The sequence below is a fragment of the Ciconia boyciana genome, chromosome 1 (assembly GCF_034638445.1).
Source record: "Ciconia boyciana chromosome 1, ASM3463844v1, whole genome shotgun sequence".
In the NCBI taxonomy this organism is placed as follows: Eukaryota; Metazoa; Chordata; class Aves; order Ciconiiformes; family Ciconiidae; genus Ciconia; species Ciconia boyciana.
In genome coordinates, this window is record NC_132934.1 from 86,025,036 (window position 1) to 86,050,461 (window position 25,426).

The 25,426-nt window shown below is 39.5% G+C and overlaps 1 protein-coding gene across 1 annotated transcript in view; it reads right to left on the bottom strand.

Moving 5' to 3' along the window:
• Positions 1-25,426, bottom strand: part of PRMT8 (protein arginine methyltransferase 8) — a 73,365-nt gene that overhangs the window by 8,353 nt on the left and 39,586 nt on the right. The window contains exons 4-8 of the mRNA XM_072850855.1: positions 19,796-19,951; positions 14,081-14,144; positions 10,329-10,471; positions 9,851-9,938; positions 6,140-6,255 (exon numbers count right to left, since the gene is read on the bottom strand). Coding sequence (XP_072706956.1) covers positions 6,140-6,255; positions 9,851-9,938; positions 10,329-10,471; positions 14,081-14,144; positions 19,796-19,951 — 567 coding nt within the window. The remainder of the gene's footprint in view (positions 1-6,139; positions 6,256-9,850; positions 9,939-10,328; positions 10,472-14,080; positions 14,145-19,795; positions 19,952-25,426) is intronic.

Genomic DNA, 25,426 nt, shown 5'->3' on the forward strand with positions numbered 1-25,426 from the left:
TAAGTCTGAAATACTATTAGTTGTATTCTAATGCTATGGGAAATGTTTCCTATCAGCGCACTTTCTGATATCCTTCTAAGCATATCTGGCTTCACTGTCCTTATTGTCCTCGTCAGGCCATATTTGGCAAGAGCCAGATACCCCCAAACTATTTTTCTCTCTATTATTCGTAAAGTTAGTATTAACAACAAAACTGCTCACGCATACAGAAAAATAGAAGCTTTGTAGGCAGAAATCCAAATTTCCTCTACTCTACCAACATAAGCCAGGAATCGTATCACCGACCTCACCAGCATTACTTCAGACTCACCCTGTAAAAATGGAGAGGAGAGTCTAGAATGTCCATTAGAGGGCTCTTTTAGCCTCTTTCAGGGCACAGTAGAGGGCTCTTTTAACAATTGCATTCTATAGTCTAAGAGAAGTCTGCAAAAATAGACATCAAAAGATGCAGCCATGTTTCAGTTACTGAGGTCTTTGCATGGACCACCTATCATGTGTTTCTGAGACTTAGAAAACTTATGGTGAGATGACTTAAGCAAGCTATAGTTTTGGCCTGTCTGATTAGCAATATTGTTCAAGAGTAACCATACTGAAAATTATTCTACTACATTGAAATGGCACCCTGAGTCACTAGTGCTTGTAAGTGACCCATGCTTACAGATGGTCATTTAAAGCTGGGATAGCCTTAAAATGTATTATTTTTTTCTCAAAAGAAGATAAAAAGAAAAAAGAAATAAGAATTTCTTAAGTCTCCTGTCAGACTTCCATGGGAGACTTCCATAGCAGCCTGCAAAATTTTCTTTGACAAGCTGGACTGGACTGGTGGGTGATAGCTGCAGATTTCTGTAATTTTTGGAGGCTTTTTAGTGGTATCACTGTGGGGAAATTGTGAATTAAGTCCAATGATGAGGCACATAAAAGGGATCTAGCTCCCTCTCTCTGAGCTGTGTTGGCTCTGCAGGGTGAAGTGGAACCAAAAGCAGTAGGAAATATTTTTATTAGAGAAGTTAGAGGAAATGTCTCAGAAATATTGAACAGATGTGCTGGATAAAATGGTGGTCACTGTTGCAGTCATTTTTTTAAGGACAGAAACATATTTTTTTTGCTATGCAAGATATGAGACAAATGTGGGGTTTTTTATTAATTAATATAGTTTTGAAACTGGTCTGATCCTGTTTTGGTGACCTCTTTGAATCGTACTCTGGCTACTATATATTTTTATATTAAATGTCACTACTCATTGAATGTTAATTATAGCTCACAGCACAGGGGACAAATGATATCTTTGCATAAAATAAGTGGAAAAGTCATGATTTACCAGATTTCATTCAGATTTCAAAAACAACAACAACAAAATGGGCATAGTTAAGCAGGGATCTGATCAAAATACAGACCTTAATTATACTAAAAAAATAAAATGTGTTAAGCTGAGCAACAATAAAAGTGTCAGAATTATCAGCTAAATAAGGAGGTCCAGACTGTAGTTGACACTACATGAAAGACCATGAGACATCCCATGCTACAAGTCCCTGTTGCAGAGAGACAGATAGAGGTCCAGTTTTTACATTCACTGCATAAAGAATGGTTCTTGGGCTGTCCTGTGGCACAAATTGCTTTAGAACTGAGCAAATGAAGTATAGAAGATCATTCAGAATCACAGGGATGATGACAGTGAGGCTGAGATGCAGTGTTGCCAGCTGCTAGGTATTTCTTGTTTGAATGGTATCAAGCTAGCTGAAGGCAACCTAACCAATGAAACAGCCCTGAATCAGGTTTGCTGATGGGAAAAATGCTGACTGACCCGTTTCCTCATGCAAATTGTAATTAAGGTTGCTTCTAGAGTGCCACTGCACCTCATTTCTGATCCCCTTTCCAGCCAGTCAGCTTACTCAGCTAGGATTGTGTGAGCATGGAGATAAGTTAAAGATTTAAATCTCAGTGAATATCTGAGATTTTGGTTTTGGTGGGGTTTTTTGTTTGTTTGTTTGTTTTTGGATTTGGGGTTGGGGTTTTTCCCCTGTTCCTCTCTCCCATTGTACTAGCTGTCTTGGTTTGGACAAAGAGGGAAATGGTCACCCCAACATAGGATGTGATAGTGAAGGCAGTGCTAATCATAGCAGGCAAAGGTGCTGAACTGATGTAGAAGCTGGAGGACAAGGTGGCATTGGTACAAGCAGTATTGCCAGCTTCAGGAAAAGGATTGATCTGAAGTCTGAGAAGTAAAATTAATTGCTAGGGAAAGGAGAAAGGGCCAAACCCTCTTTTCTGACTAACATTGAGAAAATTACCTATATTGTCAGTTGCACACATGCATACAGATGTGAGGGGAGCACGGAATGCAATACATATTCCAAAACATATTCACTTTTCCAAAATAAAGTATTTTTTCTTTTTTAAAGAGTGCAGAGAACTAGCAGTATTAATATGAGGAGAGAAGAAACAACATTAAATTCTGGGTGTTTCGGGGGAGCAGTGAAAGGAAGAATGGAGCATCTGAGATTGTTTTGACTAGATATTGCAGCATGACTAGATATTGCAACATATATTGGCTTTCTATTAGGTGAAATAACAGGGAAGCAAGTGTAGCTATGGCTTCTAGATAACAGAGATCTCAGCCTCCTCATAGGGCCCCTTTTCTGCCATCTTTTCCTGTTTGCACAGAAGGAAATCCCTGAAAATTACTAGGGTGTTGTTTGTTTGTTTGTTTGGTTGGTTGGTTTTTTGGGGGGGCGGGGAACAGGCAGAGTTAAATCTGAGGATCCTGAAATGAAAGACTGTGGGGAGAACTGTTGGAAAGGAAAGGGTGACATGAAAGTCACTTAGGAAAGGGAAGGGAGATTTTCATGTGGAGAAAAGAGTAGAGAAAAATGAGAAAAAAAGAGCAGTGTTTGAAGAAAGATGGAAAATGAGTGGCATAGGAGTCACTTGCTTTACTTTAGGAGAAGCTCGGAGAAAGGAATGTGATTAGGGAGTTCACTGAAGTTGCAGCGGAGCAAGAGAAAAGTCTCATAAGGTATGCCTTGTCCTAAGCCTCATGGGTCAAGATTACTATGGGGGAAGAACATGGGACTCATCGGAGCTCACAGATAAGCGCCTCACCTGTGTGACTGAATCTCTCTGAGCAACAGTACCTTTTTGCAGAAAATACTGCATGTCCTTTGAAATAAGGCTTCATACAGGTGAATGAACACATTCCCAAAACATCGGAAATTTCTCAAAGAACTGGATATTTGAACATATAGGTCAATGTTTTTTTGCTGTTATGCTATGTTCTCTGATAAACAAGAATGTTGCATAATTATTTTTTTTTTGTGCAGGGAAGGCAGTTTGTGCTTTAAGTAGCATTAAACTATGTAATCTTAAAGTGGTGTGTGACCTTCAGGACCTTTAAACTGTTCCTGGAAAGTGTGGGACAAATGGAAGCATAAAAGTAGATTTTTTTTTTTTCCCTTCCTCTGTAGCTAGATAGGGGAGGATATTCACAAAAGTCCAACAGTATTTTTTATTATAAACTGGATGTGGCATGTTCTTAATTCTTGTTTGGTTTTGTGAGTTTTTGCTACTCTCTCATTGCAGGTTTTTCTGCACCTGTGTGAACAATTGATTTATTGTTATTGTAGTCTCTGGTGCTGACACCAAATCAAAATTAACATGGAGAAAAAGGTTTGGGTCAACCCAAACCCATTTGTATTTCTCTAATATGCAAGGGGATCAGCGAAGAAAACACAACTGTTTTACTGGGTTTGTTTCAAACTTTTCCCATTTTTTCAGGCAATGTTACTGAAAGCAGAAGGCCATCAGAATGACACTTGTACACTTTTCCTGAGATCAGTTATTGACTCTGGTGGTTTGAAGATGCTTTGGTCCCACTACCCTCCCTGGATGATCTGGTTTGGAATTTAAACAGAGGACTCCTACTTGCCAGGAAAATCCCTATGCCCCTGGGATATATTTAAGAGATCATTCAAAGGGGAATTGCTTCCACAACAGAGAAGATGCTGTATTCCCTGCATGCACCACTCCCAGTGCACCTGTGGCTTTGTGGCTAGAGTTCCTTGAAGGGTTCAAGACTTGGGTTACATCCAATTCCTGAAGAGTACAAATGAGGAAATTTTACTCAAGTCTCCAGCATTCTAGATAAGTGTCATGGTCACATAGCATGCAGAGGTTGATGTCTTATTTTGCTGATTTTGTAGAACAATTCAGAGCATCTAAATTGGGAATTGAAATAACTACAGAAGCACAGGGCTCTGACCGGTCTGTTAGGAATGCATCTAGTCACTAATCCATCTACTGACTAATGTACAGGGAACCCAGACTCACCTGGTAGGCACCCTAAGTTAGCTGGTTTGGGGTTGAATACACCCCTAAAAAACCCCTTTGTGAACCTAATATAAACAAGCTGTGCCATCTTGAAACGCTATAATAAAACATTTGAATAATTAAACATTATTACTTTGTTTATTCTCAAATAATAGGCTAATATTAGGCTAATATTTTTCTCTGAATTCACAAATATTTTCAGGATCAAAGAAATGCACTTTATATAAATGAACCATGTGCAAAAGTGAATTAAATTAAAAAAAGAAATGCAGCCTCAGTTTTTCCTGCTTCCATATTGCTAGCTTGAACAAAAGCCTCCCTCCTTCCTACCTTTCATTAACAATTTTCTCTTTTTTTAGTGATCAGTTTGTGAGATTAGGGACAGATTCTGGAATGGAGCGTGGTTTCTGCTGGTGTAGTTATTACCTGCTTTGGTCCCAAGGTGCCATTACATGGTAAAGCACCATTCAGTGTATGGGCAAAAGATGTCACGCTGTGTAGAATTAAATATAAAACCTGAATAGGAACAGTTTGAAAAATTTTGTCTGTCTTAAACTTTCAAAGACCTTCTGAAGAAAGCATTAGATTTGCACTTCATTTAAGGGCACGCAGCTTTTATAACTTTTTATTCCAGAGAAGCCAACCCATTTTGCCATCTGATCTCTCACTCTCCAGACATATTTTATGCAGTCTAAATAGCTGTTAATTTTGTGTGTATTGCAATTTTAAATTGCTCTGGCTCAGGCTGTTTTCAGACACAACCATCTTGTGTTCCCCTCAGTGCAGATGGACTGTGCATGCATACGTACTCACACAGAGTTTCTACTCCTGTTCCTTTTTGCCGCTTTCAGTAAAGGTTCTGCAGACTAAAGGTATGTCTTTCCTTTTTGCATATGGGAATACTTAATGCTGTGTTTGTTACTGGCAAAAAGTGAAAAGGAAAAATTAGAACTGAATCTTTGGGATAAATGAGCACACTCTTGGCTTCATGGACCTGATCCTACCACTGCTATTGATGTGGACAGCCTTATTCATGAGAGTAGTCCCACATGAGGAGGATTCCTTCACATGGAAGGAATTTTAGAGCTTTCATGTGTTCCTGCAGGCTACGGATTCTTAACCTGGCCTTGTGAACAGGGACTAGTGACCATTCTGTCTTATATGTAGAACAGGGTACAAGCTAACCTCTGGCTGCAGATGTTGGGGTTGGCAGAGCACAGTAACATTCTGGATGAGGCTAAGAATTAGGAAGTTATACAAATAAATTAGGTTCCAATTCTGATCTCATGCTTTGGAGTAAATTAGAGCTGACCAATTCAGAAACTGATGCTTCAGTCTTTTTTACTGCAAATAGAATTAATTTACCCCTTCTCCTCAGCAGCATTCCATCAGTAATTTCCAACCTCTATTTACAAGAAGGTAGGGCAATTAAAATTCATATCTAAATACACTGTGTCTCTATTTATCCAGTATTGGCACATGTATAATTTGTAAGAGTCTTAAGTTACAGTTAGCAGTATCCAGATGAGTACAGAGTCACAAGGAGCATCTTGCTTTTGGGTATTCCAGAAGCGATCAAGGTATCAATGTTCACTCTTAGCTCAGGTGACAGTATTGGATATGTGCAACATACTAGTACTGACTAATTTAAAACTGCACAATTTTCCTTCTTACTGTGATAGCATTCTATGATGATGGCTTCTGCAGCTAGTTAGAAGCATACAAAGATAGTAGTAAAACATAAGCAGCAGGTCTTCAAAGAATCCTACAGTTAGGTGTAAACATTCATAATTAGGTATATTTGGAATTACCAGACCTTTATTAAACAGGCATTGGTCACCACTTGCTTTGGATCTACTATGTCCACCAAAGGCTCCTTCATGGCAACATCCCTAATACAGGTCATGTCAAAGCCGTACACATTCTCCCACCCTGTCAATGCAAATGGATGTGTCAAAGATTAGCAGTAATAATAAAAATATTTTTTGTTTCTCAAAGCATCTTTCATTTGGAAGAATTTCTACCATCCCCTAACTTTCATCTCTCCTCTTTAGCTCTTTTGCTCCCTGCCCCAGTTGTCTATGTCATCATTGCTATTTTACAGATAATGCAGTTGTGGCAAAATAACCCCTCAATGTACATCTTTGAACAAGCGGTCCTTGTATTTTGGTATCCCCAAAACCGTGTTATATGAGATTTGTCAATGATTTTCATGGCTTTAGACATTTGAGAGTGTTGCCCAAAATCATATAATATGTCAGGTTGAGACTTGGGAATAGCTGCTAAGATTATTCTATCCTTTCCTATCCATTCTAGTTAATATTTCCTTTTTTTATAGATTGCTATTCAATCAGCAGTTAGCAGGCTTTTTTAATTATTTAAGTAGTCTTAGTTTCAGCAAGTGAATTACTGACAGGAGTAGAATTACAGGTGTGTTTCAATACTTGGGGAACCCAAATTTTAATCTGCATGTACATCATGACAAAAAAGCAAAATGTCCACTTTCTAAAAGATATAAAAGCCATGCTCATCTTCTATATTTGAACTGTTCTTCTGATTGTTCTGATAAATGTTTCTTGCTGAGGTTTTTTTCTTTTTTTTTTCTTGAACAAAATGAAAACATTGAAACATTGAAACATTTAAAAGTACACTGGCTTTGCTTTTAAGATTGCTGAACAAAATGAAAACAAAAACCTCCCAAAAAAGTGAAATCTTAGTCTTATGAATCATATGAGTCAAGGTCCATTCAGTGCTCCATCTGAAAGTCTAAACTGAATACTGTGAACTTTTTAAAACATTGTTTGAACACAAGCAAGGTAAACTGATAAACAGCAATAGTGAGCATATTTGAAATGTCTTGTTTTTTTCAGAGCATAGCATTTGAGCTACCAGTGTTCCCAGAGGACTATGATTGAAAATGTAGTATGAGCAAAAAATCTGCATATTTCTAAATTGGAATAAATCTGGACATGAACAGTTCTTTGATATGTTATCTCTTTATTGTGCTATGAGTTTCTCAATATTTCAGGGGAGCTGGTGATCAAAACTTTCATTTCAGCCATCATGAGCATGTGGGAACTTCAGATTATATTTATAGAAGCCATATGTTTTTACGTGGTTATTCAGAAAAGATGATTAACTAGGAAACCCTGAAGGAACAATCTATTAACAGAGTTGCTGGGGCCTCCATCACCTGATGTTCTTCAGCCTACATGGGATGTCTTTGAAATATATGCCACAGTCTGTATTAGACAGAGACATGTTGCAGGAGTTAAAAGATAAAATTATACGTTTTAGATTTTGCAGGAAATCAGAGTAATTGACTACAGTAGTACTCTGTAACATTAATAAGGTTTGAGAAATCAGAAGTCAGATTTTTTTAGAAACCTCGTATTGCATTATTTCTTAATCAATGTGATGGTTCTTGAGTGCCCTTGGAAATGCTCAGCCCTGCATCTCATATGAAGGCAAGACTCTACCCACCTTAAGAGAGAAAAAAGAAAGATGAAAAATTGAAATGTAAGGAGACACCATCAAGGATTTATAAACTGAAAAGAGAAGACAAGATTGTGGTGCAGATAAGTAGTGAGATGGAAATAACTGAAGAAGACACAGAGGTATAAAAAGTAAGGGGGGGGAGGGAATCAGAGGTGAAATCAGAAAAGGAAGTGTCTTAAAGGAAAACAACATTTTAGAAGAGAAGAAAAAGAAACCGAAACATTTTTTTTAAATAATGAAAAAATAAACAAGTTGAAAACAGGCGTATTGTCTATGAGAAAAGAAAAAGGCTCAAGGCATAGAAAGGAGGGGTTCAAAAGCAAGGTGAAAGAAGGCATAAGGGATTTTTTTAGGCCAGAATGGCTTTGATTCCTTTACAGAATGGATGCCTCATACATCCTTTTGAATCTGTAAATTTTGTAAGGAATTTAGCTGTCAAGGTCATCACATAACTGAGCAGAAAAATCTAGGCTGTGCTTGAGTAGTAGATATAATTCTCCCTGGCACCTACACAGACTTCTTGTCACTGCCCCACTGCACTGGGCTTGCTTTTGACCCAAAATAGCAGTTTTGACCCATTGGCAGTTCTGTGTATTGGCACTGAATTTGATTACAGAAACACCAAACTTTCTTTTCTGAGAGGAGCTGAGAGGCAAGGAATGAGGAATTAGGCCTTTTCATTTAAAGGTTAACTGAACCCACTAATTTTACCCAAGCTTTTGCATGTATCCTTAGAACTGCTTAGAAATTTTGTGATATTTTTTCCCCTAATGGAAAATGCTTTTAAGTGAAATTGACCAGCTCTGAAAAATAAAAAGTCAAAAAAGAAAAAAATTAAAAAAGAAGAGTGAAATAATGTAGAACTTACTTACTCATTTCATCAAAACTATTATGACCAAATAAATCCAAACTTTGGTGACCGGGGGGACAACAAGTTGAACATGAACCAGGACTATGACTTTGTGGTGATGAAAGTGAACCACATGCTAAGATATGAGGAGTGTTCAAGAAAACTGGGTTTGCTTAGCCTGGGACAGCAAAGGCTAATGGTGGGAATCTAATTGCTATCTGCTGCTACAGAAACAAAGAAAAAGTCGGATTCCCTTCAGGTGACAAGGGACAATGAAAGCAAGTTTCAGCAAGGAACATTCTGACTGGATATTCAGAAACATGTTTACTCCTGAGGGTGCTTCAGCATTTGTACAAGTGCCCAGAAAAGCTAGGGAATCCCCATCTCTTGACTCTGCAGGGCAGGGCCCTGAGTGACCAGCTTTAACTGTGAAATCTGGCCTGCTTTGAGCAGGAGGCTGGATTAGGTGACCTGTAGAGGTCACTAACAGTACCAGTCATTCAATGAAACTTCAAGGAAAAAAAATGCAAAGAAAAAGTCAATTTTATGCATCTATGAAGTAAAACAAAAAAGTTTAGAACTTTTTTTCACATCAAAGTAAAATGGAAATTTCTGATCCTTATTTTTCATTTACAAATTCTCACACAAAGTGTTTTAAAAAGCTAGAAAAGCATTACATTTTTTTTTCTTCTTGACAAGCTTATTAGCAAGATATCATTTTTTCTAGGCTTATTTCTTAACATTTACAATTTATTTGCGTCTTATTAATTTTTCTGTTCTTGTTATTTTAAAAACAAAACCCAGCACCTGGATGGCAATAGAATATTACCAATTTTAATGGCAGTTATATGGGATGATGTATTTATCAGAACAACAACAAAACTAAATCTCCTAAAATCCACATTTTAAAATAGAGGTAGAGGTATCAATATGACTCTAAGCAAGGGCTACAATTTATTCATGCATCTTTCCTTTGTGCACTTTAAATTACTGCAAGTTTCCTGAATTTATCACCAGACTAGAGTTTTCTCAGTCTTCATATTTGAATTCTGGCCTGGTCAGCATGATTTCTTGGCTTTTGCAAAACTTTGCCAGAGAAGAGATTACAGTAGGCCACTATGAATCAAATATTTTAGGGAAATAACCGTAGAAAAGGGTTACTGTTAGGCGTTTACTCACAGTGAATTTTGAAGTCCTTGTACTGTCTGTCTTCAATTGCTACCACGTACAAAGCAGCTCGGTCTGGAAACATTAGCCCTCCAGGTTTCTGTTGATGAATTGTGGGGAAATGGATCTCGTAATCTATTCACCTGACAAAGACATCACATTTTGAACTGCACATACAAAAACCAGACAAGCACCCCTTGCATGCCTTTATTGTTTTCCTTCAGATTGTCATATCAGCTTTAATCTCAGCAACTCTTGCAGACTGTGGCAATGTCATTAGATAGTGTCTATACAAATTTCACCAGCAGTTAATCAAAAGCAAAGTACTTTCACTGAGATTCCCTTTGCTAGTCTTTTCGTTAAAGCCTAAGAAATGGCACTTGGAGATGTAATTGTGTCTTGTTATGGTGACAGTAGGAGAGGGAAGGCTTGTAGTCAGAAAATAAATGACGATTGGTCCAGCAAGGAGTATGACATGCAGAGCACCTACCAGCCACTTGTCTCGTGCGAAGATGACTGTGTTTAACATTGACTCATAGAACAGACAGTAACCCATCCACTCGCTGATGATGATGTCTACTTTATCCACAGGTAATTCAACTTCTTCCACTTTACCTTTAAATATTGTGATTACTGAAAAAAGAATCCAAAGAAATATGTTTCACATAATAAAACACCTGATTAAGTTCCTTACTGGTGAATGTCAGGCTGACCTTTTCAATATGATTCTCTTCTTGAATGCCTGTAGATAAGGGGTGACTCCATGCGACTCAATGGATTTTACACTATTTTAAAACTACTTGCAGTAAGTATAATAATCAGAAGTTTTAGTATCAGTATAAAAGGAAAAACAAAACAAAACAAAACAAAGCCCAGACCAAATAAAACCCATCTATAAAAAACAGGCCTTATCTGCTTGATCTAATTTTACATGCCCTTTGGAATTTGGAAGATTTCTAGATCATTGACCAAGTAATGCAAAGAATCCACCTAGAATCCTTTAAACATCCCTGTAACGTTAATGATCTCATCACTGAGATATTAGAGATTTAAGGAACTAGGATCTAATTCTCATCTGCTTTTCAAACATATTATGCTGGCTTCACAATGAGGAAACTAAGGCTTATTTCTTCCATGAATTCTGGGGAGCTGACTCAGCTGAGAAAGTCAGATCTAGCCTGACAGTACACAAACAAGAAAGTTTGTACAAACACGGTTCTCTCATGAAAAATCTTTTTTCATTCCTTTCTGCTTCATGATTAAATCTTTTATAACATACTGGCATTCTCACTCTGAATTTTCTATCTGGTTTAGACTTGCATAACTTTCCACAGTTATCTAAAGTGACTGCTGGAAAACATTGCTGTCAGGTATTTTGTCACCAAATTAGTTTCAAGGAAATTGAAAAGGTTGCTAGAAGTTTCTCAGATCCTCAGAGACACTATTACAACACAGCGCATTAAATTACTGGCAATACTATATACTCCTTACAGGAGACTGGGTATCCACTGCAAAAGCAAATAAACAAGCAGTTAATAGAACTGGTTGATACTAGAACAGATCTTTTGCTAAAAGGAAAATTAAATGTCCATATTTATTTTAGTTATAACAAATCATTTTGTTTTAGGATCACTACACAATTCACCAGTCATTCTTGCATTTCTATATATATCCTATTTACAAATGTATTCCAAATTCTTTAGACAAATAATTTTCAGCTTGTGTTTGTCTGCTATTTATATTGTTTGTTGCAGTGGGTAAAGCCTCATGATTCTGGATTCTTCCTTGATAAGGTAACTGATGCACTTGAAATTCAGGAATAAAGTGAGTAGGGAATATTTTACTTTCCATTACTAATTGATAAGACTACTGTATTACTCTTAATAAATGGCAATTTTTAATGATGGCAATTTTTATTGATTAAAGTGATCAACATTCAGTTTGAGGAAGACGAAGGTACTTTCATTTAGGTAGAACTAGGTTAGCTGTTTAAGAGTGGAAGTGTGGGTTGAGTGATTTTTAGAACTTAGCCCAAGGAAAATGAGGTTTTGTCCTTCCAAAATACATGCAGTACTATTATTACTCTAAACAGATGTGGCCACTTTATTTGCATAGCAAACTTTTAATCCAGACTGGCCCCCTAAGAAGTTGGGAACACTCTGATTCAGACTGGTAACACAAAGTATCAGCTGGTAAGAGCAACCTGACTGGAAAAGACCAGAGTTCTCTTCTTCTTCCCATTCTTTAAACTCCTTCCTTTCACAGTTAGTAGCTCAGTAGTTCATTTGTTGTTATACTGAAGACTCTTCATGTCTGTAAGCTCCAGCCACGAGTTCTCTTTAGTTCTCTTTTCTCCTGAGAACTTTCACTTTTGGAGTGAATTTTACCACTGCTGACAGTTGCCAGAGTGACACACCTGCAGACTTTGAAGCCCTCTGTTTATACCTAGAACAGTCACAGTCTAAGCAGCAGCAGCAGCACAAGTTCCTCCCACCTCCCTTCACTTTGATGAAACATCTTCATAAGGCACCATGTGGGAACAGACTGTGCTGTCCCCATCTGTATTGTATCTGTTCTGGAAACAGTGGGTTTTCTCTTGATTCATCCCCTTTTGCTGACTCTGCATTTCTCTAAACAGTTGAGGGGGGGAAGAAAAATTTCCATGAGCAATAAGATACTTTGGCTCAGTACCTGGTTGCATTAAAATAAATGTGAATGTGGGTCAGTGTAAAGTGTGTAAGTGTAAATGTTAGTTCAGTTGTGTAATTTGTTTATATTGGAGACCAAACTGCAGTTGGAGAGACTGCTGAACCTGTCCAGGCAAGTCTCCTGCCAAAGGGGAGGGGTCTCTGCTTCTTCCTCCACAGTTTTTCCAAGGACTTGATCCTTGGAGAAACAGGAGGAAGAAACAGAGATACATACCTTCTGCAACCCCTGGAGCACACTGGATCCTTCTTATTTATTCTGCCAATGGTCCCTTCACATACAATTCCTGTTGCTGGAAATTCAAACGTGAATTGATTTATGGTATGCTGTTTGTGTAGCTATTTGATGAAAGGCCATTCTGGGAATATACGGGCTCTGCACCAAAGGTGCAGGATAACCAAGTCAAGAGCTCATTGTTTTAGTGCCCTACCCCTGTTGTGAAGGAGAGTATTTTCTGGTCCTTTGTTTCCTTCTTTTTTGGAACCAAAAGTTGCATACACTGGCTGGCCTCCTGTGTCACTGCTGTTTCTTTCCCACCACACCACTTGAATACGCATGCTGTACAATAAATTCTCCTCCCAGACAGCTTTGTGTTAGTCAGAAGCTGGTAGTGACAGCAATACAAATTAGAGCAGGTCTAAACCAGAACAGAAATCTATTCCTGCGCAGGTGTTAGCATAGCACCAGTGCAGACACAGCTAAAAGTGGGGGCAAATGAGACAGTCTAGCTAGCCTGTAAGCTGCTAGCCAGTCTAGCTAATCTGCACTGCTCTGCAGCAAAGGCAACCTCTTCACAAAGAGCACTTTTAAAAAAGAACTGTCTCTCAGCCTCAGTTAAAAAAAGAAATAAAAAAAACCTGATTTTTTAGGTTGTTACAAAGATGTGTGCAGTGATTTGGAGGAGGACTGAAGACATGTTTTTTGTTAAGAGTTTTCAGTACGTTGGGAGTATTTTTAGTATTTTTTTTTAATTGAAGTGTTTCCACATCCCTGGGAATTTCAACAGTTTTCCTTTCAAGAAAAATGTTTTCTATGATACTGTTATTCTGAGAATTGAACATTTTCATTTGTGTGTGTGTGTTTCAATATGTTTTTTTAAAAAAATTTTTTTTAAAAATTTGGAAGTCAGAAGGAACTCAGTGAAAAATCTGTATTGATATAGAAAACTTTTTACTTTGAACCCTATTTCAATTTGAATGCAAGTGTGTGTGTGTGGATTCTGTTCAAGAGATAAGGTGGAATTCAAGTGAATTCAGCTCTAATATGGGGCATTCTGTCTGCTTTGCTAAACCAAACTGCCCGCTGATGAGTCCTATTTGCTTCTGTTGTTTGTGAGCCTAGAAGTAAATGTGGAAGTAACTTCTCCCGTGAGAAATTATTGTAGTGCCTAGAATGAGGTGTTTAGTTTTGTATTTACGTAAGTAAATTATGCAAAACTACCATTTACATATAAGCCACACAACATAAATTAATCAGAAAAAGCGAAACAATTATCTTCTCTTTCTCCTGAAGAAATTATTTTTATATATGCCTTACTGTTGTCCAAGTGGTTGGCCTTGATAATTTTTTCTGAGTAGTCAGATATACTTGAGCATTCAATCTAGGAAAAAAAGAAAAAAAGATAAACAAGAGGAAGAGTAATTATGTTAGAGATCTCAGCTATATGAATAAAACCAAAATCTACTGAAGGCAGCAAAGACTCTGCAGAGCATGCAACCATTGATAAAGAGTAAATCAAACCTGTGTGGGCAGGATCATGATCAATGATATCTTAATATTTAAACTACAGTCTGTGTTTGAGTTAAACTGGCTCATACAGAAAAGATTGTTTTTAAAACTGTTGAAATGTGGAAAAAAAGAGGTCCTAACTACAAAATTACATAATTTATTAATCATATTGTTTAATTTATTCCTGCTACTTCAGAATATTGCCTTCTCCCCCAAAAAAATCTGCTGAAGGGAATGAATTAGCATGGTGCTACATTTCCTCACACATTTTAAAACAAAATACATTCAAACTTTGTGAATAATATTAAAATTCAAACTATCGCAATACTGGTCTGAGTCAAGAAGCAATTGCTTTTCTCTGTGAAAAAATCGATCATCTTTGGCAATGCATGTTATCAAAAAAGAATACAGACATTTTACACATAAGAAATGACTGAAATTATTGTATTTACGAAAACATCCAGATCTGCATGTCTTTTCCTATGACCAGTTCTGTGCTTTTACTAGGAAAGGAATTACAAAGTACCTTCTAGTTTTAGATATGCCCTTAAATTTGTTAAAATCTGAGTTCTAGCATAAAAGCCCATGTTTGCAATGACCTTTGATATCTTTTTGAGAAATACTGCATTCCATGAATCTGGTTTTTGTGCCCTTTTAAAATCATGAGGGCCAAAGTTTCTGGTAGTCACCTAATCAGTTCCTAATTTACCTCTTCCAAATTTGACATTAAACTGCCAATGATACTTTGTATAATCCTTGTCTCTCTAATTCTCCTACAGGAATGTCAAATAGAATTATATTATCTCTAGTGAGGTGTTTTATATGTCCAGTGAATTCCATTTAGCATCTAAAAGCCAAACTGTGCTTGACCTCTGTGATGGCACTCACAGATGGCAGGACAGCGGATGGAAGGACACACAAATCCCTTATTCTTTTTATATAGCCCATGAAACAGCTAGACATAATAGCAGTCATAATATCAATCCTTGTCCCCATGGGAACATGAACATTAATTCTACTTAGCTTGCCTGTGGATGTAAATGGCTCCTTAAGATGTCTGACTCAATGGCCTGAACATAAACCAAAACTGGCATGTAGAAAGGAACACCAGAGTGCCAGTCCAGAGTCCAAGGAAGAAATCCCTTGGGGAGAACTCTGTCCTTTTTCTCCATCCAGCTTCTTCTTCCCTTACTGTAAACTGTACAGACTATATGCCTTGTCTATACTTACAGCCATTATAACATACTCAGTTTTCCCGTCTGCCTTCACATCTGTCTGGCATTTTCAATTACATTGTCCATTCTTTCTGCTTGTTTTGGATGATTTTTAAATAAAGCATGGGTATGTAGGTGTTTGGAGGTGGCTTTCCAACCTTTTTAAAGAAAAAGATGCAAAGAAATAAAAAGTTCTATTTCATGAATTACTACGAGTTTCCAAAAATCAGCTTCATTCTCAAAGAAGCAAAATAATAAAAAAATTTACTCAAATGTTCCAGGAAGGAAGACATATTTCAGAAAATAAACTTGCTTTAGGATGGCTAAAGCTGTTTGTCTCTATTTTGACTTGGACTCTATACGGCTGTACAATTTTATTTTAAAAAGCAACTCATTCCAGAAAAAGAAAATACTGAATTCTGTAGGTGACGAAATAGGAAAAAAATTCAGTGTTGCCAGGTTTTTCCCCAGTTCTCCTTCAAGTCAGTGACCTGCTCAAAGCTGTCCAATTCTGTAAAGCATTTGGATTTTACGAAAACTGTGTGTTCCAATAAAATATGTCTGTATGTCAGTTTACAATCATAGAATCATAGAATGGCTTGGGTTGGAAAGAACCTTCAAAGACCATCTAGTCCAACCCCCCTGCCATGGGCAGAGACATCTTTCACTAGATCAGGTTGCCCAAAGCCCCATCCAACCTGACCTTGAACATTTCCAGCAATGGGGCATCCACAACTTCTCTGGGCAACCTGTTCCAGCGTCTCATCACCCCCATTGTAAAAAATTTCTTCCTTATATCCAATCTGAATCTACCCTCTTTCAGTTTAAAACCATTGTCCCTTGTCCTATCACTACAGGTCCTGGTAAAAAGTCTTTCTCCACCTTTCTTATAAGCCCCCTTTATATTGAAAGGCTGCAATAAGGTCTCCCCAGAGCCTTCTCTTCTCCAACTCTCTCAGCCTTTATTCATAGGAGAGGTGTTCCATCCCTCTGATCATTTTTGTGGCCCTCCTCTGGACCCACTCCAACAGGTCCATGTCTCTTTTGTACTGGGGACCCTAGAGCTGGATGCAGTACTCCAGGTGGGGTCTCACCAGAATGGAGTATCACCTTTCTCAACCTGCTGGCCACGCTTCCTTTTATGCAGCTCAGGATACAATTTGCTTTCTGACCTGTAGGCACACATTGCTGGTTCATGTCCAATTTTTCATCCACCAGTATCCCCAAGTCCTTGTCTGCAGGGCTGCTCTCAATCCGTTCATCACCCAGTCTGTACTGACATTGGGGATTGCCCTGATTCAAGTGCAGGACCTTGCACTTGGCCTTGCTGAACCTCATGAGGTTCACACTGGTCCACTTCTCAAGCCGGTCAAGGTCCCTCTGGATGGCATCCTTTCCCTCAAGTATATCAACTGCACCACTCAGCTTTGTGTCATCTGCAAACTTGCGGAGAGTGAACTCAATCCCACTATCTATGTTACTAATGAAGATATTAAATAGTAGTGGTCCCAGTATGGACCCTTGAGGAACCCTTGAGTTTCTTCAGCTGTATCTAGTTGTGTGTGTGTATATTCATCTCCACTTTCATTTTACTTCTCAGTCTTCAATCTAATGCTGTAAATGTCTCCTCTTTTACTGGAGTCTTTTTCTGAAACAGTCACCACATTCCCAGATTTCCTTTTCCCTTGGGCTGTGTCCTCATCACCACCTTTTTATCCAAATCAGCTAACATCTGATATGTGTCTTCATTTTATGTGTCTAACTCCTTCTTACCTACACTGTCTTGTTTGTCTGAAGGTACCATAGAATTCAGATAGTTCTATTGCAGTGATTGTCCTGAATTTTGTATGACTAATGACTAGATGAACATCATTCCACAATCTACTGTTATCTTCCCACGATGATTAGGGGTCAGAGCACATGAAAAAGAAGAAAAACTGAGGGGTCTGGTTGTGTTCAGCTTGTAGAAGAGATCCCCCCAATCCAATAGCTATCTTCAACTATCTAAAAAGGGCTTGCAGAGAAAACAAAGTCAAACTTCTCTGAAGGGCACAGTGACAGGATAGCAATTATGAGCTATGGCAAGGGAAGTTCCTGCTGATTGTAGCACTGGAATAGGTGCTGAGAGAGGATTTAGGGTCTCCATCCTTGGAGATTTTCCAAATTGGACTGGACAAGGCCTTGAGCAACCTGATATAGCTTTAAACTTAAGTCTGCTTTGAGCAGGGGGTTCCAACCTTAGATACTTAGATACTTAGCTTAGATACTTCCAGAGGCCTTCTAAACTAAATCTTTCTATGAGTCAATGATTCTATGATTTACACCTCTTGAAGACCCAGAGATGATTCTAGCAGTTGGCTGAGGTAGTGGTGAGGAATAAGTTCCAACAGTGAGTAATAGGGAATAAGAAGAACCAGACAGGGTAGTGGATGAATTTGAACCTGAAGAAGGGAAAGAGTGAGAAGGAGGAGAGTGACTTCAGTGGCACTGTAGTCAGAAACACAACACTCTGCATTTGTCAACAGTTCCCACATCATGTTATTTGAAAAATCACATCTAACTGTAGAGAAGAAACTGGAACATCTCAGCTCTGTGTAATAATTAATGGCAAATGTTTGGTTTTTAAAAGGAACACTCACAGTTTCCATTGGCACTCTTTGCCAATAGGACCATAAAGTCTGAATTCGACTGTAAGATTGCCACTGCCAGATCTCTGAAATACCTGCTTTTCCAACATAAATACAACTCTGCAGCTTGCTGTGTGACAGGGTTCATGGTGAGGTAGGTCATGTGACAAGAAGGTTGAAACTCTTAGATTACAGCCTCACACCTAAGTGAGTTCCTTTGAGAGCTAAGTTTCCTGGATAGTACACCCTCCAGCTTTAGTGCTAAACAGTCTGTGGGTGAGCTGACACTGGTGTGCCACTGAGCTTTATAAATGCCTGAAGTACAGTCTGAACTGAAAGAAGTCCAAAGCAAAAAAACCCCAACAACAACAAACCTGTGGAAAAGTATTTACTTTTCTTTGACTGGGTGAATTTTCTGCCAGTGAGCTGGCTCACTGTAGAATCAGATAAGCACCAGTGCCAGCACAAAGGAGGGAGGAAGACCATATGGCCAGGGATCTGGGAGATAGGAAGGTGGGGGCACAGCATCATCATTTTGTATATGCTTATACTTTCACAGTACTGCAACATCCTTCCGTGAGACCTGCATTCCGGCATGAGAAGGCTACAGGTTTATTCAGAGAAGTTTATTCAGAGAAGGCTACAGGTTTATTCTTGTGAGGCTTTGAGATACTAAATTGTGTACTTGGTTTACAAGAATTACATTCTAGCTGCCAATTCTGTATATTAAGTCGCATGCTTAAACTCCAAAACTTTTGCCAGCACCTTCTGATTTCAGCTATCTATAGTTCCATGCTCTAGTCTGATACTCAGGTGAGGCACTCAGAATTCACATTGGATCTTGAAAATATAAGCCTGAGAATAGAACAGGAGTCCTTGCATTTCATGTATCATTACCAGTAATAAAGACGCACCATTTAGATATTCAGTGACATCAGTGTCTTCAAATGCGTAGATGTAGCCAACTAAGTTTTAGTAAAAAATTTTGTCAAAGAAGTACACAGAGAAATAGAATCTAGTTCCCTTTTTCTATGTTGTGTTGTGTCTGCAGGGCAAACAGAAGTCCAAAGCAAAAAGCAATGGTATTTGTCATTTTAGAGTCAGTACAAATAACTCTGAATATACTTAGGAAGCAAATCTATGCTCTCTCTAATGACTTCTCTGCAGAGAACTGCACATTCATGCTCCTAAAGTTCAACGTATTTAAGGTAATCATTCCCTTCTGCCTCTGAAAAGTGTTATTGTTGGCACAGAAAACATGCACATGCTTTCTTGCATGATTCGCTGGGTTGTAACGTACAGGGAAAAGTGTATTAAAGAAATTTGTTTCCAAGACTACAAAGTTGCAGAACTTAAGAATTTTAAAAAGCAAGATAGTTCCTTTGACCTCTCTGAGTAGGAGTGAATCCCTTTAACATTTTTTTGCAGCCGAGAAGAAATGTGGATATGTACCAGATCACCAAAGATTCCACACAAGGAAAGACATTATATCTTGATTTAGAAAAGGCACACTACTGCGGGTCATAGAAAGCAACAGAGCTCCACTGAAGTCAGTGTAAATCAAGCCATACAAGAGCTTGGAGAGAAGAATTTCAAACCAAGACAAGTAAGAAAAGGTAAATCACAAGCCAAATTCTTGGGCAAAATGCACAAACTCAAAATATGACAGAAAATCTTCTTACCCCATATACCTTCTTGGCTCCTGCCTTTGCAGCAAACATAGAGAGGATTCCTGTGCCACTTCCAACATCAAGGACAACCTTATCTTTAAAAACATGTTTATTGTGATACATTGAGTTTCTGTAGGTTAATGTGCGCACTTCATCCTTTAACATTTCCTGTGTTGAAAAAAAAAAGCATTGTGTTATTATTTGAAGTGCTTATAGGCATTCAACACTGCTGCTGAATGCATTCCCTTATTATAATTTAAGCACTATTAGCACACAATCTGAAGAGTTTTTCAAGTACTTTGGGGTGCACACATCAAAGCAACTGTAAAATGCTTGCTACTTAGAATTGAATTATTAAGAAGAAGCATGATATCCTTTGTACAATTTTATTTCTCTAAATATTACTTCACTGTTACAATTGACAACCAGAATGTAATCTTACCACAGCACTGCTTTGGGCATAGACAGAAGCCATATAGAAATCCAAACTTTCCTTTTCTCCTAAATCATGCACAACCTAGAGCCTCAGCAGAGGGGCTTTTTGAGGTTCCTCTTTGAACACAAAAGAAATCATTCCATAAACCATTATAAGACAGAAGTCTTGATAGCCTTGCCCAAAGTGATGCAGGAAGTCCATATCAGAGCTTAGAGATACTGTGCTGTATTGTACTCCCTCACTGCTCTTCTGTTCACTCATTTATATGACCAATTTCCAGAAGATATTAATGTATAACCTAGACCACTATCTCACTATTTTAAGTTGTCATTGTTAGGTGCCGATTTTTGCTTCATTGATAGCAGCAATACATGCATTTCATTCCATTGACACCTTGCTCTCAGGTGTGCATATATTAGTCAAACTATATCAATAAAGAAGACTGAGGTCAAGATCCAAGTGCCCTTTTTAAGAGACGTGTAGGCCATTCAATATACACTTTAATTTTCTCAAAATGCTTCTGTTAGGTCTAGAAGGCTGAACTTTTGCTTATACTACTGCCTTCATTTCCTAGTTTAAGCAAGTAGGAAAATTAGGTTTTGAATTTCAGGATAAAAAGAATCAGTTCACTGCACAGCAGTCTGAAGCACTAGTGCACTGGATTGTTACATATATCAGTTCCTCACTTACCTGTCTTCGCAGGAGACTATATGTACTCAATAACTGTAGATGAATAAAAGGCTATTTTTATCATTATAAAGCATGGTTTGGTATCAGGCAAAGAAAGAGGCAAAGGAACAGTCCACCAACACTGGAAAGATGATGGAGCACACCCTCATGGAAACTTTCCAAACATATTAAGGACAAGAAGGTGATTGGGAGTGTTCAGCATGGATTTGGAGATGACTGACCACCTGATAGCTTCCTATGGTGAAATAACAGGCTCTGTGCATGAGGGAAGAGGAGTTGATGCTTGTTTATCTTGAGTTTAGCAAAACTTTCAACAGTGTTTCCCATAACATCCTCATTGAAAAACTGATGAAATATGGACTACATAAACGGACAGTGAAATGGACCAAAAACTGACTGAACTACTGCTCTCAAAATGTTGTGATCTGCAGCACAAAGTCCATCTGGAGGCCAGTCACTAGTGGTGTCCCCCCAGGAGTCAATACTGGCACCAATACTGTTGGATACCTTCAATAATAACCTGGATGATGGGACAGAGTGCAGTCTCAGCAAGTTTGCAGTTGATAGAAAGCTGGGAGGAGTGGTTGATTCACCAGATGGTTGTGCTGCACATCAGAGGGACCTCAACAAGCTGAAGAAAGAACTGACAAGGATCTCAAGAAAGTCAACAAGGGGAAATGCAAAGTCCTGCACATGGGGAGGAATAACCTCATACACTAGTATAGGCTGAGGACTGGCTGTCTGGAAAGTAGTGTTTGCTGAAAATGACCTTGGGAACCTGGTGGACACCAGTTTGAACATGAGCCAGCAATGTGCCCTTGCTGCATTTTGGGCTGCACTAAAAAAAGCATCACCAGCAGGTCAAGGGAGGTGGTTCAACACTGGTGAGACCACATCTGGGGTCCTGTGTCCAGTTCTGGGTTCCCTAGGACAAGAGATGTTGGAGCAGATCTAGTGAAGGCCCATGAAGATGATTAAGGGATTGGAGCATCTGACATGTGAGGAGAGATTGAGAGAGCTAGGATCGTTCAGCCTGTAGAAGAGACGGTTCAGGGGGATCCTATCAATGTGTATAAATATCTGTTGAGTGGGGGAGGAAAGAAGGCAGAGACAGACTCTTCTCAGTGGTAATCAGTTAAAGAACAAGAGGCACAAATGACATGAACAGGTTTTTCAGAGCCTTGTCCAATCAGGTTTTAAATATGTCCAAGGATGGAGGCTCTGTAGCCAGCATTTTACCAACCTCCCAGTAAAGAATATTTTTTTCAAATTAAGTTTGTGCCCATGACATCAACTAGGTCCTTCAGCCCTGGTGGAGACAGCCCATCAGGTTCCATAGACTAATGTATGTCCAATTTAAGTGATCCTTCTCTGTTGAGGGTAAGTCTTCCTCACTCTAGACTTTACCACTCCTCTTAGGGGACCTGAGATTCCTGAAGGCAAGTCTTACCAGTAAAACCAGAACTGAAGAAGTAATTTTCCATGTCTTTTGTCTCCAGATACCCTGCCTCATTAGGCAACAGTCCCACCTTTTCCTTAGTTTTCATTTTGCTGTTAATACACCTAGAAAAGTCCTGCTTTGTTACCCTTCCCATCCCTTGCCAGATTCATGTCCAGATGCAGCTTAGCTTTCCTAACCCTGGCCCTGAAATTACTTCTGGGTCACCTGAGACTTCTTCTATCTTTTGTATGCTTCTTTTTTGGTTTGAATTTTGTCAGGAGCTTCTTGTTCATTCATGCAGGCCTCCTGCCACTGCTGCTTGACTTTCTGCATGTTGGGATGGACTGTTCTTGGAGGAGGTGAGCCTTCAAAATCAACCAGTTTTCCTGGACCTCTCTTCTCTGCAGGACCATCTCCCATGAGATTTTTCCAAGCAGATCCCTGAAAAGGGTGAAGACTTCTCTCCTGAAACCCAGGGTTGTCAACAAGACAAATAGCATGGATCCTGAGAGAGCATCCATGCTCTCAGGATCCCGAACTTTACTATCTCATGGTCACTGCAGCCAAGCCTGTCCTGACCATCACATCCCCAGCTGGTTCATTCTTTTTAGTATCAGGACCAGCAGAACACCACACACACCCCACACCACACCACCACCCCCTCATTGATTCAGGTTATCTGTGCCAGGTATTTATCATCATGCATTCAAAAAATGTCCTGGATTGCTTATGTCCTGTTCTGTTGCCTATCAGCAGATGTTGGGGTGATTAAAGTCTCTCATGGACCAGAAATCAGACTCATGTCTCATGCAGACATGGGACTTTTTCAGTTGTCTGAAGAAGACCTCATCTACTTCTTCTTCCTGATTAGGTGGTCTGTAGCAGACACCCACAACAATGTCAACCATGTTGGACTGCCATTTAATTCTGACCAGCTCTCAGCTGGAACATCATCTGTCCCATAGTGAACATGATTCCATGCATTCAGCTGCTCTGTCTCCTTTCTCACCTTCCCAGTCTGTCCCTCCTAAAGAGCCTGTATCCAGCTAATGTGGCATTCCAGTCATGTGAACAATCTCACAATATCTCTGATCCCTGTGACACTCGCTGTAGCCATTCAACTGCACAATGACCTCTAATTCCTCCTGTTCATTTCCCAGGCTGCATGTATTAGTGTACAGGCACTTCACAGAGGCTCTCTGTCATGTTGATTTTCCAGAAAAGGTATAAGACCTTCCCCAATAAAGCTGCCTCTTGGTACTTCCTTTTTTGTGTGCTTACACTTGGGGTGTGCCCGTTCTGCTTTGTTTTATTGACTGACTATGAGGTCTTGTCCACACCACCCTGCATCTTTTGCTTACCAACTTGGTCCACCACTTTCCCATGTGACTGTGGGTCATCATCTCTTTCCTGTATCATTCTTAGCTTAAAGGTCTCCTTACCAGGTTGGCCAACCTGTTGGCAAAGATGCTTTTGGCCTGGTTTGTCAGGTGGATTCCATCTCCTCCTAGCAGACCTCAATCCTCAAAGGGGGTCCCATAGACCTAAAAGCTGAAAAGTTGTCATTGACAGCAGTTGCACAACCAGTTGTGGACCTGCAGGAGCACTTCTCCTCAAGTCCTTCTTTGCACTGTTAGAATTGAGACAAAAAAACACCTGGTACACCTTGCTGTTGAGGCAAAAAAACACCTGGCACACCTTGCTGTTGATCATCATCCTAAGAGCTGTGTACGTCACACCTGATATGCTCCAGGTCTCATTGGTGCTCATGTGGAAGAGCAGCAGTAGTAATCCAAGGCTGGTCTAAGGGCTGGACAAATGTCAGCAGCCTCTCCACAATGTCGCAGATCCAAATGCCTAGACAGCAGGTCAGGTCAGCAGATGGGGGCCTCTGTCCCCTGCAGGACACAGCCTTCCACTACTATCACTTGTCGCTTCCTCCCTGTGCTTCTGCGTGGTTCAGGGCCAACTGGTTCTGATGCTTCATTGGACGGAACTTCCTGCCTCTCATCTACAATGACGGCACTGAACTTATTCTGTAGCTAGAGATCTGCAGGTGGATCAGGAGCCTTTCTCCTGTTGGCAGAAGTCACAAGTTCAGCCTTCACCATCAGAGAAGTCTCCACTTCCAAACCTGGTAAGTACAGACTCTGACTACCCTTCCTTTCAGTACAGTTGGGGATTTAGGCTCTTGTACCTTCAAGATCTTGGAGGAGATCCAGTCAGTATCTTCCTCATGTCCCTGATGCTGCAAAGTCTGCCAACCTCCTCTAGCAGCTCCTTTACTTGTTGACACAGATCCTCTACCAGTGCACACCTCCTGCAGGCAAGGAGGCAACCTCCCACTTCCCAGCCTCAGCAAGAGGCCCCAGGTACTCCCTGCACTCCCTGAGACCTACAGAGCTGCATCCTTCCATCAGGAGCTCAATCTGATTTGAGGTCTCTGATGTGTCTTCAATATTTCTCTTAGGTCTCCTTTCCACTCAATTGTTCCTCTATCTTCTTCCATTCTTGGATTGAATTTCTGAATGCTACACTGGCAAGATATAATTGTCAGATAGAAATCTTCTGTTTATGTATACACCCCACAAACAATTACTAGAGTAATGGAAATAGATACTGTTTGTTATGTGGTTGTGATGGTGTGCTCCCCCCGCCCCCAACTTTTATCTCCCGAAACCCTGCTCAAGCAATAACCACCAGGGGTGGTCGTAATGGATGCATTATGTGACAGCTGCATCTGGCTCCAAGTGGATTCAGGAGACAGATAACAACACAATAGCCAAGGGCTATTGTGTGATGTGCCCACTTAATCACAGTGAAGAAACTAAAATCTGTGGTTGGTATGCAATATGTGGTCGGTTGACAGGACTATGGGTAAATCATCTTACCCCCATAAATAGTGAGCAGCCCAAGAGCCTTTAGAGCTCTCCTGCACGGCAGTGGGCTGCACGCCAGGATCTCCCCTTGAGCAAGGATGCCTCTCAAGGTTACTCCTCGAGGCTGAGAGATTCCTTGCCGCAACAGATCCTCGGTAAGTGTCTAATAGCATGCTAAACTTTGAAATCTTAGCTAA